Source organism: Rhinoderma darwinii, chromosome 4 (assembly GCF_050947455.1).
Source record: "Rhinoderma darwinii isolate aRhiDar2 chromosome 4, aRhiDar2.hap1, whole genome shotgun sequence".
Classification (NCBI taxonomy): domain Eukaryota; kingdom Metazoa; phylum Chordata; class Amphibia; order Anura; family Rhinodermatidae; genus Rhinoderma; species Rhinoderma darwinii.
The window spans coordinates 135018275-135033021 of NC_134690.1; the positions used below are offsets into that span (position 1 = coordinate 135018275).

The following is a 14747-nucleotide window of genomic DNA, read 5'->3' on the forward strand; positions in this document are numbered from 1 at the left end:
CTCACAGATGCCTAGACTCCATACTGTAGTAGCCTAATAGATTGCCTGTCGATGTGACAATGATAGATAGTAAACTGATTGCAGCTTCAAGACCCCTAGTGGAGAAAAAAAAAGGAAAAAGTGTAATAACAAATACATTTTTTTATTTAATAAAAATGGTAAACCATACATAAAACATATATGGTATTGCCGCAGTTGTAATGAACCATAGAATAAAAATAACATTTAATTTTTACTCATTTACTTGTCATATATTTATTTCACTGTATATCATTCCAGTTCATACTTTAATTTTGAAGTTGGTGTATTACCTTCTTATATCCTATAAGTGGCACTGTTTCTACTGTCATATTCCTAGAGATGAACCGCTGCTACTCATTAATCACTGTGACACCTGGAGCTGACACACTGGACTGAAAGGAGGGAGTTTATTAAGACTGGCGTTTCATACACCAGTCTTAATGGACTCAAAATTTGGAGTAAAATCCAACACATTTATTAAGACCCCGGACGAAGGCAGTTGCCGAAACGCGCGTCGGGTCCAGACATCCTCATCATGTCCACTGGTATGTTGTACAGCTATCACTGACTTTCTTGCTTGGTATTGGCCTGGTACCTTTTTGTGCGTCTATGCACATTGCTGTATGTTACCTGTAGCAGGGTCCAGACATCCTCATCATGTCCACTGGTATGTTGTACAGCTATCACTGACTTTCTTGCTTGGTATTGGCCTGGTACCTTTTTGTGCATCTATGCACATTGCTGTATGTTACCTGTAGCACTGATCCTGTAATACACACTATGGCGTATATTAGGCTATCATGCATGTACAGATAATCACTGGATTCAGGTATCTGCATATAATTATTGCCACACATATACTCTCATAGAGGCAACCCAGGCAGTACATACATGCATTTTATCCCTTGTTGACCTTCTTTTTGCCATCATTTACTAGGCTTCATTAGCTACAGGTCCGCATAGGCACGTATACTATCCTATTTTGCTGTATTAACAAATAAACAAGCTTGTATAGATTTATGTCACATCTACATCTAGTACATGATTGTTTTCGATGTCTTTTTATTGAGTGACTCATCCCCTGTTCCAGTTTTAACCTTTGTCATGGTTTCATGTTAATAAAATTTTGTATTTTTTGCTATCAATTTGTTGTGCTTCAGTCGATCATTTTCTTTGTTGGATTTAATTGTCTGATTGGTTGATGGTTTTGAACTGAACGCAGAAAGTTATAAATAAACCTCAAACTCATGGTTTTGCAGGAAATCTGCATGATACACCAAACACTGTGTGTGTCTAGATTATTCTCCGGCCGTATATTAGAATGCATATATTTATACTTGGAAATTGATCTACCTGTGAGGCCAACTCTGACATTTTTGGAGGCCCCAGCGAGATATCCTAGTCACAACTTCATGGACTGAACGGAGTCCGGGAACGCTAGCCCTGGGTAAGTGAGCCTTTTACTTACTGCTTCCGCTGTCTGTGTGGGAAGTCCCTGCTCAGTCCAGGGAGGAATCTCAAGGTAGATCTGTATACTTTTGTTTTTGAATATTGCTGTTTTACTAACTCTGCTTGAAATACCAAGGTGTATGAATGAGTGATTGATTGTATATGCTCTCTGTGTGTAGTATGGTCATCCTTGTGAAGCCGCACGTCCAATAGATAAGAAGAGATTAAAACCTCTGCTTATCCGAGGTCCGAGGGAATTGTATTACCATCTCACCAGGGGCTGTTTGAAGTGACGGGTAACCACTCCCGTCTGCATTTTGGGATGGTATCTCTGCAGTTCCCAGGTTGAACCCGGTACGGGCTTCTCAGGTCAGGGATAAGTGTGTTGTTCATCCAGTACTGTACTAATGCATGAAGAATAAATTGCGATTTCAATAGGGATCCTTTTACTTTTGTTTGTATATACCTATCTTTTTAACGATATATATGAGAAAGCTAGGCAGGAACGTGTTTCAAACCTCTAGGGTTCTTAATCATAGCCATTGACTTTAATAGGTGACGCCGTGGTCCATCGAGGTGTTCATGGTTTTACCAGAAACAATAGTGCACCATGCTGCACTTTTCTTTCTGATAATCACTGACGGACCTGCGATGGAGATGAGAAACGGCCCTAACCTCTTTAAGGGTAGGAACACACACGGCGTAAACACTGGATTTTCCGCAATGGATTTAATTGCGGAAAATCCAAAGTGTATTACAGTAGCAGCAGTGTGGGTGAGATTTCATAGCTATGATTAAGAGCCCTAGAAGTTTGAAACGCGTAAGCGTGGTCCCGGGATTATCATTTTAATTGTTTTGTTTTTAAACAAGAGTGCTGGATACACCATTTTTCTTCTTTCATTGCATCAAAAGATGTGTCACTTTGAATCCAGCTACTTTGCTCCCAGTGACACTAGAGCAAGGAAATCAAGATGATATCCTTGAACATGATTGCTATGAGTTGATGAAAATAGAGACCATGGAGTTAGATAATATACATGAAACTCCCATATCCATGCTGATCTAGAACTGTTTGTAGATGGGTCCCGATATTATAAAGACGGGAAACCTTACACTAGGTATGCCATAGTTACCCTCCATGAGGTAATTAAGCAAAGGGCGCTTCCTCCTAGTATGTCAGCTCAAAAGGCAGAGCTGAAAGCACTTACTCAGGCTTGTATAATGGCCGAGGATCAGACAGCGAATATTTTCACTGATTCCAGGTATGCATTTGGCATTGCACATGACTAAAGTCCCATTTGGCGCAGTAGAGATTTTGTTGCATCCTCAGGAAAACCCATTAAGACTGCAAATATGGTAGCCCAGCTCTTCAGAGCACTTGAGCTGCCTGCCCAGGTGGCAATAGTTAAGGTGCAAGTTCATACTAAGGAGCAGACACGTGAAGCAGAAGGAAATCGAAAAGCAGACGCTGCTGCTAAGGCAGCCGTGTTGCTCCCCTCCCCGTGATGATGTATATTGTGGAAGCCTTGCCAAATGCAGGGGAGGGGGATTTGGATCAACTATGTAAGTTTCAAAACCAAGTTTCCAACAAGGAACAAGGCAAATGGACAACTAAGGGTGCATAGTTAGGTGAGAATGGGCTATTTGCTTTAAGTACCAAACTGTGTACCCTGTGATGTGTGCCCTCTTACATGGCCCTACTCACCAGTCAAAGTAAGCAATGGTAAGTAAGCACTGGGTAGCCCCGGGCTTCAACAATACTGCTGCCAAGTTTGTCCAGGGTGTGTTGTCTGTGCTTACCATAATGCAGGGAGAACTTTGAAGGTGCCACAAAGATGCAGCCCCAGGCCATTGTACCCATTCCAGAAACTGAAGATTGATTTTATACAATTTCCAAAGGTGGGTACCTATGAGTATGTGTTGGTATGCAATGATCTATTCTCTGTATGGCCTGAGACATGGCCTACTACCAGAGCCACAGCAAAAACGTAGCAAAAAATTAGTGTCAGAAATGGTGTGCCGATATGGTGTACCTGAGGTTATAGAAAGTGACAGAGGTACACACTTCACTGGAGAAGTACTAGAAATAATGACAGCCTTAGGGATCACAGAAGCATTTCATACACCATACCACCCACAAAGTAGTGGCAAGGTTGAGAGATTAAATGGAACATCTGCTGAAAATGCAGAAATCAATGACAGAGACGAGAAGACCATGGACAGAGTGTCTCCCACCCGAAATGTACAGAGAACTACACCTAATAGAAAGACTACACTTAGTCCTTATGAAGTGTTGTTTGGTGGACTACCAAAGACAGGCTTATACTTTCCACAGCAATTGCAGAATTTACATTCAGATTTAACTACATATGTGGGTGCATTACAAAAGAATTTACAACAGGTGCCTCACCGTGTTTTTAGTTCTATTCCAGATCCGGAGTACATGGCAGGTACCCATTTTCTCGAGCCTGGAGATTGGGTGACGATTAAGGGGCACGTCAGGAAAACACTGGAACCCAGTTTTGACGGTCCTTACCAAGTCATGCTTATTCCACCTACTGTAACGTCCGTGGCTGCGGGCTGTCAGCTCCAGCCTCCCGCTGACAGCCGCAGCCACGAGTCAGCAAGCGCTGGCCCCAGCCTCCCCCTCAGGAGACGCCAGCGCTTGCATCCACTCACCTTCGCCGGAGCCCGCAGGGTGCGCGCTCACGCTCGTCCCCGCTCTTAAAGGGGCAGCGCGCACACCGGACATCTTGAACGACCTTTGTCCCGTGAGTACCCTGGGCTATAAGAGGGGTCCAGCCCCCTAGTTCAATGCCTGAGCGTTGTTAGTTTTCCCAGTCTGTCTTGCAAATGGTCCCTTAGTGTTTCCCGTTCCTGTTGTTACCCGTACCTTGTTCCCCGTTCCTGTTTCCGTGCTGTGCCCTAGTATCTAGTCGTGCCACGTCCAGAGGAATCTGCCACGTCCAGAGGAATCCGCCACGTCCTGTGTCATCTGCCACGTCTGGAGGAATCCGCCACGTCCTGTGTCATCTGCCACGTCTGGAGGAATCCGCCACGTCCGGAGGAATCCGCCACGTCTAGAGGAATCCGCCACGTCCTGTGTCATCTGCCACGTCCGGAGGAATCCGCCACGTCCTGTGTTATCTGCCACGTCCGGAGGTATCCGCCACGTCTGGGGCAACTTGCGGCTCCTGTGTCATCCGCCACGCTTGGCGCCATCTGCTGCACCCATCTCATCTGTGCCAGAGCTGCGGCCACCATCTGGACTATTCAGGTACCCTTGTGCGGGACATTGTATTTCTGGGGTGTCCTGTTGTTTGGCCAGCTGCCTCCCCGCTGCGGCGGTACGGCCTAGTGGGTCCACTAACCCGCTTCGTGACAGTACGCTCAGGCCATGGACCCCGCTGGTCAACCTGCGACGTTGTCTACACAAGCCATGCAGGCTGAGATGGAGGATCTCCAGTCACGACAAGACCAGCTCCTCCTGTCGGTGAACGCCATAGCCCATCGGCTGCTTGCTCCGTCCACAGTCATCACCGCACCCGTTCCTGCGGTTCCGCCTGCTACACTTCCTGTCTGTACCGGTACCAACCCCCTGTGTTTCTTGCCGCTACCTCCACGCTATGACGGAGATCCGAGGTCCTGCAGGGGATTTTTGAATCAGTGCCTGATCCATTTCAGACTACATGCCAGGTCCTTCTGTTCGGATGACGTCAGGATCGCCTTTATCATCTCTCTCCTTACCGGCAAAGCCCTGGCATGGGCCAATCCTCTGTGGGAACATCAGGGACCAGAGACCCGGGACTTGCAGTGCTTCTTACAGACCTTCCGCTCGATCTTTGAGGAACCTGGGAGAGTTTCTTCGGCTGCTGCATCCTTGCTGACCCTACACAAGGGAGACCTCTCCGTGGGCGAGTATGCCATTCAGTTCCGTATCCTGGCTGCTGAATTGACCTGGAACAACGAGGCTTTGGTGGCTACATTCTGGCAGGGACTGTCTTCAGGGATCAAGGACGAGCTGGCTGCTCGCGATCTGCCATCTACCCTGGACGATCTTATCCTACTCGCCTCCCGTGTCGACATGAGGATCCGGGAACGTTCCCAAGAGGTTCTCCGGGGAAGAGAACTTCCCAGGCTGGATTCTGCTGTCCCGTAATCCTCCTCCATCGTCCCACCAGAGGACCAGATGCAGAGTACTTATGTTAAATTGTCTACCCAGGAGAGACAACGCAGACGCACTTCTGGACTTTGTTTGTATTGCGGCCATGGAGGCCATGTTGTGCGTCTGTGCCCCCAGAGGCCGGAGAGACCCCATTGCCTGGGATTGGTTGGAGAGACAACACTAGGTGGAACAGAATCTAACAGAGGATTCGCTTCCAAACTGACTATTCCTGTGACCCTGGTATCCGGCGACAAGACACATCAAGTCTCTGCCTATCTTGACTCTGGCTCTGCTGCAAATTTCATCCAGAAATAGCTTGTGGATCATCTTCAGCTGCCCACAGTTCCCCTGGAGACATCTTTGGCTGTTGCCTCAGTTAATGGACTGCCTCTGCCTGAACCCATTACCTTTAGAACCAAGCCGTTGAAGCTCCAGGTTGGAGTACTTCATTCTGAATTTATTTCGTTCCTTGTTTTGCCCAAAGCCATCAATCCTGTTCTGCTGGGCCTGCCTTGGCTTCGACTACATGCCCCAGTCCTGGACTGGAATTCTGGAGAGGTTCTCCAGTGGGGCTCCAAGTGCCATGGTCATTGTCTGCTGCAGATCCATCCTGTCAAGCCTTCTCTGCCTCAGTCGCTGTCGGGACTGCCTCCCCATTTTGCTCAGTATGCAGATGTTTTCAGCAAAAAGGAGGCTGAGATGCTGCCTCCACATCGCACCTATGACTGCCCCATTGAACTGGTTCCTAATGCCTCTCTTCCCCGTGGACGGGTATATCCTCTCTCCCTGCCTAAGTCTCTATCCATATAGGCCTATATAAAGGAGAATCTGGAGAGGGGTTTTATACGAAAATCTTCCTCCCCGGCCGGGGCTGGATTCTTCTTTGTTAAAAAGAAGGATGGATCCCTTCGTCCCTGCATTGACTACAGGGGCCTCAACCTGATCACAGTCAAGAACAAATACCCGTTGCCACTCATCTCTGAGCTATTTGATCGCATACGAGGGGCCAAAATTTTTTCTAAGCTAGACCTGCTTACAATCTAGTCCGGATTCGCCGGGGTGACGAATGGAAGACGCCATTTAACACCCGGGACGGGCACTACGAATACCTGGTGATGCCCTTCGGACTGTGTAACGCTCCCGCAGCGTTTCAGGAGTTCGTTAACGACATCTTCCGAGATCTACTCTATGTCTGTGTTGTTGTTTATCTCAATGATATTTTAATTTTCTCCCCAGATCAGACGACTCATCGGAGGCATGTTCGTCAGGTTCTACTACGATTGAGGGAGAATCATTTATACGCCAAGCTGGAGAAGTGCGTCTTTGAGAAGAGTTCTCTGCCCTTCCTGGGCTACATCATCTCGGATCAAGGCCTCAAGATGGATCCTGAGAAAGTGAAGGCTGTCCTGGAGTGGCCACGTCCCCAAGGCTTAAGGGCTATACAGTGGTTCCTGGGATTCGCCAATTTCTACCGGCAGTTTATTCCTAACTTCTCTTCTCTGACGTCTCCCATCTCGACCCTTACCAAGAAGGGTGTGAACGCCAAAGTGTGGACTCCAGAGGCAGAGTCTGCATTTAATAGCCTGAAGAGTGCCTTCACTTCAGCCTCGATCCTCCATCATCCTGATGTTTATCTCGGCATTTCTCACTGGAAGTGGACGCTTCCTCTGTTGGTGCAGGTGCACTCCTGTTCCAGAGGAGCTCCAAAGGAAAGGCAGTAGTATGTGGCTACTACTCTAGACTGTTTTCTTCTGCTGAGCGCAATTACTCCATTGGAGATCGGGAGCTGCTGGCCATCAAATTGGCTCTGGAGGAGTGGAGACATCTTCTGGAGGGCGCTGCTCACCCCATCCTGATCTTCACCAACCACAAGAACCTCACTTACCTTCAGTCCGCTCAAAGACTTAATCCTCGTCAAGCCAGGTGGTCGCTGTTCTTCACCCGTTTTCTGTTTGCGCTCCACTACCGTCCCGCAGACAAGAATGTGAGGGCCGATGCCCTGTCCAGATCGTTTGAGACGGAAGACACGGTGGAGTCCCTCCAGACCATCATAGACCCGTCCTGCATCGTCACTGCTAATCCTCTGCAGGTTAGAGACATCCCTCCTGGGAGGACTTTTGTTCGGTTGGTGGACAGGAGTAGAATTCTCCGCTGGGGACATAGTTCTAAACTTGCTGGGCACGCCGGTGTCCATAAAACCCGAGACCTAATTGCTCGTCACTTTTGGTGGTCCACGCTACCTAAGGATGTTCTGGACTTTGTCTCTGCTTGCACGGTGTGTGCCTCTAACAAAGTGACTCACTCCAAGCCTGCCGGCCTGCTTCAACCTCTGCCCGTACCCAATGCCCCCTGGCAGCACATTGCGATGGACTTCGTCACAGACCTTCCCCCCTCAGCAGGATGTAACACTGTCTGGGTGGTGGTGGACCGGTTCTCTAAGATGGCTCATTTTATCCCGCTGACCGGCCTACCTTCTGCTCCTCGTCTGGCAAGTCTCTTCATTCAGCACATCTTCCGCTTGCATGGCTTGCCTCTTCACATTGTGTCCGACCGGGGGGTTCAGTTTACCTCTAAGTTCTGGAGAGCCCTCTGTAAACTCCTGGATGTGAGATTGGACTTTTCCTCTGCCTATCACCCCCAATCCAATGGGCAAGTTGAGAGGATCAACCAGATCATGGAAAATTATCTCCACCATTTCATCTCTTCACAGCACGATAACTGGGTACAGCTTCTACCATGGGCCGAATTTTCTTACAACAACCACACAAGTGAGTCCACCACTTCCACTCCGTTTCACATCGTGTACAGTCAACATCCCAGAGTTCCTCTCCCTGTGTCGACTTCATCTCAGGTTCCCGCTGCTGACTCTGCATATGGGGACTTCCTGCAAATCTGGCAACAGACCCGGTCCTCTATTTTGCTGGCAGTAGATCGCATGAAGCGAAAGGCAGATATTAAGAGAAAAGAGCCGCCTCAGTATCTTTCGGGGACTAAAGTCTGGCTGTCCTCTCAGAACATTCGCTTGAAGGTGCCTTCATACAAGTTTGCTCCCAGGTTCCCTGGACCATTCGAGGTCCTGCAGCAGATCAACCCTGTCGCCTACAAGCTTCGGCTGCCTCCTACCCTCAGGAGGATTCCCAACTCCTTCCACGTCTCCCTCCTGAAGCCTGTGATCCTAAACCGCTATTCCAAGACTCCCAGCCCTGCGGTTGCTCCCAGCGGCTCCTCGGACATCTTTGAGGTAAAGGAGATCTTGGACACCAAGAGAGTGAGAGGAAAGACCTTGTATTTGGTGGATTGGAGGGGGTTTGGTCCCGAAGAGAGGTCCTGGGAGCCAGAGGAGAACCTCAATGCCCCTACTCTTCTAAAGAAGTTTCTCTCTCGCTCCGGTCCCAAGAAGAGGGGGCGTAAGAGGGGGGATACTGTAACGTCCGTGGCTGCGGGCTGTCAGCTCCAGCCTCCCGCTGACAGCCGCAGCCACGAGTCGGCAAGCGCTGGCCCCAGCCTCCTCCTCAGGAGACGCCAGCGCTTGCATCCACTCACCTTAGCCGGAGCCCGCAGGGTGCGCGCGCACGCTCATCCCCGCTCTTAAAGGGGCAGCGCGCGCACCGGACATCTTGAACGACCTTTGACCCATGAGTACCCTGGGCTATAAGAGGGGTCCAGCCCCCTATTTCGATGCCTGAGCGTTGTTAGTTTTCCCAGTCTGTCTTGCAAATGGTCCCTTAGTGTTTCCCGTTCCTGTTGTTACCCGTACCTTGTTCCCCGTTCCTGTTTCCGTGCTGTGCCCTAGTATCTAGTCGTGCCACGTCCAGAGGAATCTGCCACGTCCAGAGGAATCCGCCACGTCCTGTGTCATCTGCCACGTCCAGAGGAATCTGCCACGTCTGGAGGAATCCGCCACGTCCTGTGTCATCTGCCACGTCTGGAGTAATCTGCCACGTCCGGAGGAATCCGCCACGTCCTGTGTCATCTGCCACGTCCGGAGGAATCCGCCACGTCCTGTGTTATCTGCCACGTCCGGAGGAATCCACCACGTCTGGCGCAACTTGCAGCTCCTGTGTCATCTGCCACGTTTGGCGCCATCTGCTGCACCCATCTCATCTGTGCCAGAGTTGCGGCCACCATCTGGACTATTCAGGTACCCTTGTGCGGGACATTGTATTTCTGGGGTGTCCTGTTGTTTGGCCAGCTGCCTCCCCGCTGCGGCGGTATGGCCTAGTGGGTCCACTAACCCGCTTCGTGACACCTACGTCTGTAAAGGTGGAAGGCAAGCCTACGTGGATCCACGCATCTCACTGTAAACGATTTCTGAAAAAGCCTCTCAGTGAACACACATAATGAAGTTGATTATATGGCTCTCTACCATTGATTTTTGCTTTTTACACACACATTTATATGCACCAGGATATATTTTAATAAATGTACCAAATACTGGTAGAAGAACATGGGGTTTGATAAACTCCACACATGACCGAACTCAAGACAATTTTACATGTTCAGCCAATTCAGGCTGCACAGTAGTTAATGTAACTGTAACAGGGATAAAGACCTTATGGAAGTCGGTAGAAAAAGGATTCCCGATTCCAGGAAGGATGTTGATTGAACCCAAATGGATCTTTATTAAAGTGACAATACATAATGAAAGTAGGATAAAATGTGGCATTTTTCACAACTCCCCTTTGTCATAGCGAAGGACACAGAAAATGACAGGTTTATATCTGATTAATAGATGCAAAAATAGTAGTAACGATTATAACACAATAGCTGAATCCATGGATTTTATGTTTTTTTCCTAGAAGTATATCCACAGTATGTTTGTATTGTAACTTCAGATAATAGAAGTACTAGTATGTTTCATTTGGCAAACCCTTTTTGTGGACGTTGGTCTAATGTTACTCATCTAACTTGGAACAATGAAACTTTCTCTTTTCCTCCTGACTTGAATCAACAAGTATCTTTGTACTATCATCCTGATTCATACCCTGATTCTAATATTACTCTTTCTCTCGAGGAAATGATCAAGATAATTAATCATACGAAGCAGCTTTATCAACATTTGCAGATTAGGAATAAGACGCTGACTGACAGATATATACTACCGTGTCGGCAAGAAACTCATCGATTTGGGAACCAAGATAGAGACTGATACCCAACATCATTGGTATCATGTCTTCAAGGGATGGTCCTCAACCGCAAAAGGAGCTTTCAACTGGATTTTCCACCCAATACTTGTCATTTTAATTATTCTCATACTTTTCATCTGATTCAATTGCTATATCTTTTGTAAACTAAGACAGCTCTCTAGTTTGTTTTAACTTAGTTATGTAGGGTAAGAAGAGGTTAGGAAGGGATAGGCTCATGTGTGGCTGAAATATACTTAACTTGTTCTTTAGATAAATAATTTACAGCTGATCTGTGGGACAGGATCTCAAGGTAAATTTGATGATCCCACAGTTTACACGGCTACCAGTATTAATCCGTTCCATTCCACAGTATCCACTGTAACTCATGATAGGTAGATTCCAATAGCCACTATACTAGTAAAGGAAGGGATAGGAAGATCCCAGCTTCCATAGGGGTATCGGGTCCAATAGGGACAGAATAGTTGAATACAGTATTTTAGAGGGGAAATGTAAGAGTAATTGAGATTAAGGTTTATTAAGATTATAGCTTTTTCTTTAGTTATCAGAATAACTGTATCAATTAAAGAATATTCATTGTATAAAAATGTCTCATAAGCAGTTTCTGAAATAAGCTGTGTAAAACAGGAAAATAATTCTAGTCACCACACAGAAGACCACGCAGAACAGGATGCAAATTACATTTTAAGATACTACAGATGAGAAAACATTGATGTTATTTATGACATTGTTATGTATGTCATAAAATTTAGTGCTCAGAAAAACAGAACAAAGATAATACCATGTAATAGTCTAGACATTTTTCATGTTTCAATAATTTTTATTGAAGGTTTTCAAGAAAAGGTAAACTGTACATCAAACAATGCAAGTAGCAGCCGGGGGCAATCCCCATAAATCGAATTATGACAGACAAATATATTCCTAATATTGCCACATATCAAAAAAAGAAAGAAGGAATAAAAGGGAGGGAGAGAAAGAGGGAAAAGAGGGAAAAGAGGGGGGGGGGTGGGAGGATAGAATTAACCTAAGAGATCATCCCAAGGTATCTGAGCCATGGCTGCCAAATTGAAGGAAGAGCTCTTCCTTATCTGAGACCGTACAGTGTAAACGGTCATTGACCATAATCCAATTCAGTTTAGTCTTAACTAGATGAAGTAGTCTGGACATTTTTAAGTAGTTTACTTTAAGTAAAATCGACGTATATATCCTACTGTTGTAATTATCTGATTTGTTGATGCTTTTTAACTGAACGCAGGAAGTTATAAATAAACCTCAAACTCACGGTTTTGCAGGTACTCTGCATGATACACCAAGCACTGTGTGTGTCTGGAATATTCTCCGGGTGTATATTGGAATGTATATATGTATACTTGGAAATTAATCTACCGGTGAGACCAACTCTGACAGTAGTTTTACAGTACTGGTTGACAATGGATATGGACTCTTAACCCTATATTTTTACTATACTTTTAGGTACTTTAATCCTCTCTAAATATTCTGTGCAAAATTTGAGCAAACTCCATTCCACTAGAAGAATCTTATATCGACTTTTTACTTAAATAATTCCTCTAATGATGACCAAGCTGTGATGCCAAAAATAAGTATTTAGCATCAAATCTGACTTGAACCCTTTGCGATTGCTCTTATAACATGCAGCAGTATATGGAGAGACTGTGCCCCTATATCCCAAATTATGATGTACATTGTGGCGATGCCAAATTTGTATGTGTTATTTGATTATTTTTTTTATTAGTTTTGCACAATAAAAACACCTTTTTTTTTTTTTAAACTGTTTTTGCATCACCTCTTTTCAGGACCCATAACATTTTTGTTTTTCCATCAACAGAGCTGTATGAGAGCTTGGTTTTGTGGGATGACTTGCAGTTTTCATTGGTATCATTTTGGGGTACATACGACTTTTTGATCATTCTTTATTCCATTGTTTGTAAGGCAAGATAAAATTTCAATTCTGATGTTTTTCAGGTATTTCTGTAGTCGTTTACAGTGTGTGAGAAATCACATAATTTTATAGTACAGGTCGGTGATACCAATTTTGTATAGTTTTTTTATTGTTTTTTTTCCTATGAAAACAACATGTTTTGGGTCTGTTCACATCAGCGTCAGGGCTCGTTGATGGGTTCCGTCAGACCTTTCCATTAGAGGAACCCATCAACGGAAAGGCAAACGGAAACCAGAGCTTCCATTTGCATTACTATTGACGTCAATGGTAATGCTTCCGTTGCAAAGGGAAGCAAACGGAATGCAAATTCCGTTTGCCTCCATTCCATAAGGTTTCCATTTTTTTTTGGTGGAAACAATAGTGCAGTTGACTGAATGGTCTGATGGAACCCATGAATGGGAACCCAGCGCTGATGTGAACATACCGTAAACTGTAAAAAAACTTTTTTTTTTTAATTTTATTTGAAAAAATGTATTAATCCCACAAGGGGGCTTGAACATGCGATCCTTCGATCGCTTATATAAAACACTGTACTATTTATGTTGTACGGTATATTATGCCTGTTCTAATAGGTTAACGTCCATGGCAGACATGGGGGCTTTTTGTAGGCCACCTTGCAGCTATGGCAATCCATTGTCACTCCGCGATCACAATGTCTGAAATTCTACATCCATGTACATTATCTATAGATAATAATATCAACAAATAATAAACGTTTTAGATTGTTCTTTAACACGTGTAACAGTAATACTCCTTACCTTTGTATATGTCACATTCCATGGGTGTGTCTATTAGAAAAGGGAAAGCATCCAACAATGTCGATAGAGCTTCTTTATTATTGTACAGTGCTGCAATATGTACTGCATTTTCCCCCATAGCACCTAAGTAGAAAAGCAATGAATTCTTAATGTTGATATAATGTTCCCAGGTACTTATTTCTGTAGAGTAATAACTAGATTTGAATGGCCTGCTTCGCATAAGTCACAAAAGGCACTGACTTAATTGTCCACCAGGACTGGTGGTTCCGCTTTACAATGGCAACCTGATTGGGGGCTTTACCATACAGTAGTCACCAACTGGAGATCCTGATGGACAGTTATGGCAAATATCAAGGCCATGTAATCGGTCTTACAGTGGTCTGGCACCATTATACACAATGATCTCTAGCATTAATCATTTCCCTCAGTATCCTTAGGCTTTATTACATACAGTATAGTAGGCTTGTATACCTTCAGTCTATTGTCATACATGTTATACATCTATTATATATGTATATGTTCTTTTAGCATTTCTATATTAATGTTTCTAGCAATTAGCACCATTCTCCTTTTTATATTTATAAAATAAAGCATGTCATGTATCTAGTGATGTCTATATTAAATGAAAAGCATAGTTCTCCCTGTTCGTTTTTTGTTTTTTTTGACTGACTATGTCTTCATCTTATAATTGTTTCACTGCAATTTAATAACCATAATTTTATGGCATATGACACACTTCGTGTCTCATACTAGTTTTGCCTCTGGCTGCATAATTTTATCTCAACAAGCTTGTAAAATAAATCTTTAGAATAATAGTATTCAAAAAACTGTTCCACTTGGGATTACTTCTCAATGCATGACCTGCACTATGATTGCTACCAGTGGCGTAGCTATAGGGGTCGCAGCGGTCACAATTGAGACCGGGTCCCGAAGCCAGGGGGCCTGCGGCTCCCCCCGCACCACATCAATAAAATGTTACTATAGTAACTCGGGCCGTGGGCCCCGGATACTATAGTAACTGACAGTACTTACCTTCCTGTTTCCGGAGCGGAGGTCCTGACGTCGCAACGCTATGCGCCGCGCACAACATCATGATCCCGGATAGAGTCAGGACAGAATTTCCTCCGCGGCTGAAGAGGAGGGTAAGATTAATATCCCTGTCTGCTGAAGCTGATTGGTGGGGTCCGTCTCCCGGGAGCCGGCCAATCAGCTGTTATGAAGGGGCCGCAGCACTCGTACGAGAGCTGCTT

General features: G+C 45.4%; 1 protein-coding gene across 1 annotated transcript in view; it reads right to left on the bottom strand.

The window, feature by feature from the left end:
* LOC142760859 (transient receptor potential cation channel subfamily V member 6-like) overlaps positions 1–14747 on the bottom strand; it is a 73253-nt gene that overhangs the window by 42114 nt on the left and 16392 nt on the right. The window contains exon 3 of the mRNA XM_075864033.1: positions 13498–13620. Coding sequence (XP_075720148.1) covers positions 13498–13620 — 123 coding nt within the window. The remainder of the gene's footprint in view (positions 1–13497; positions 13621–14747) is intronic.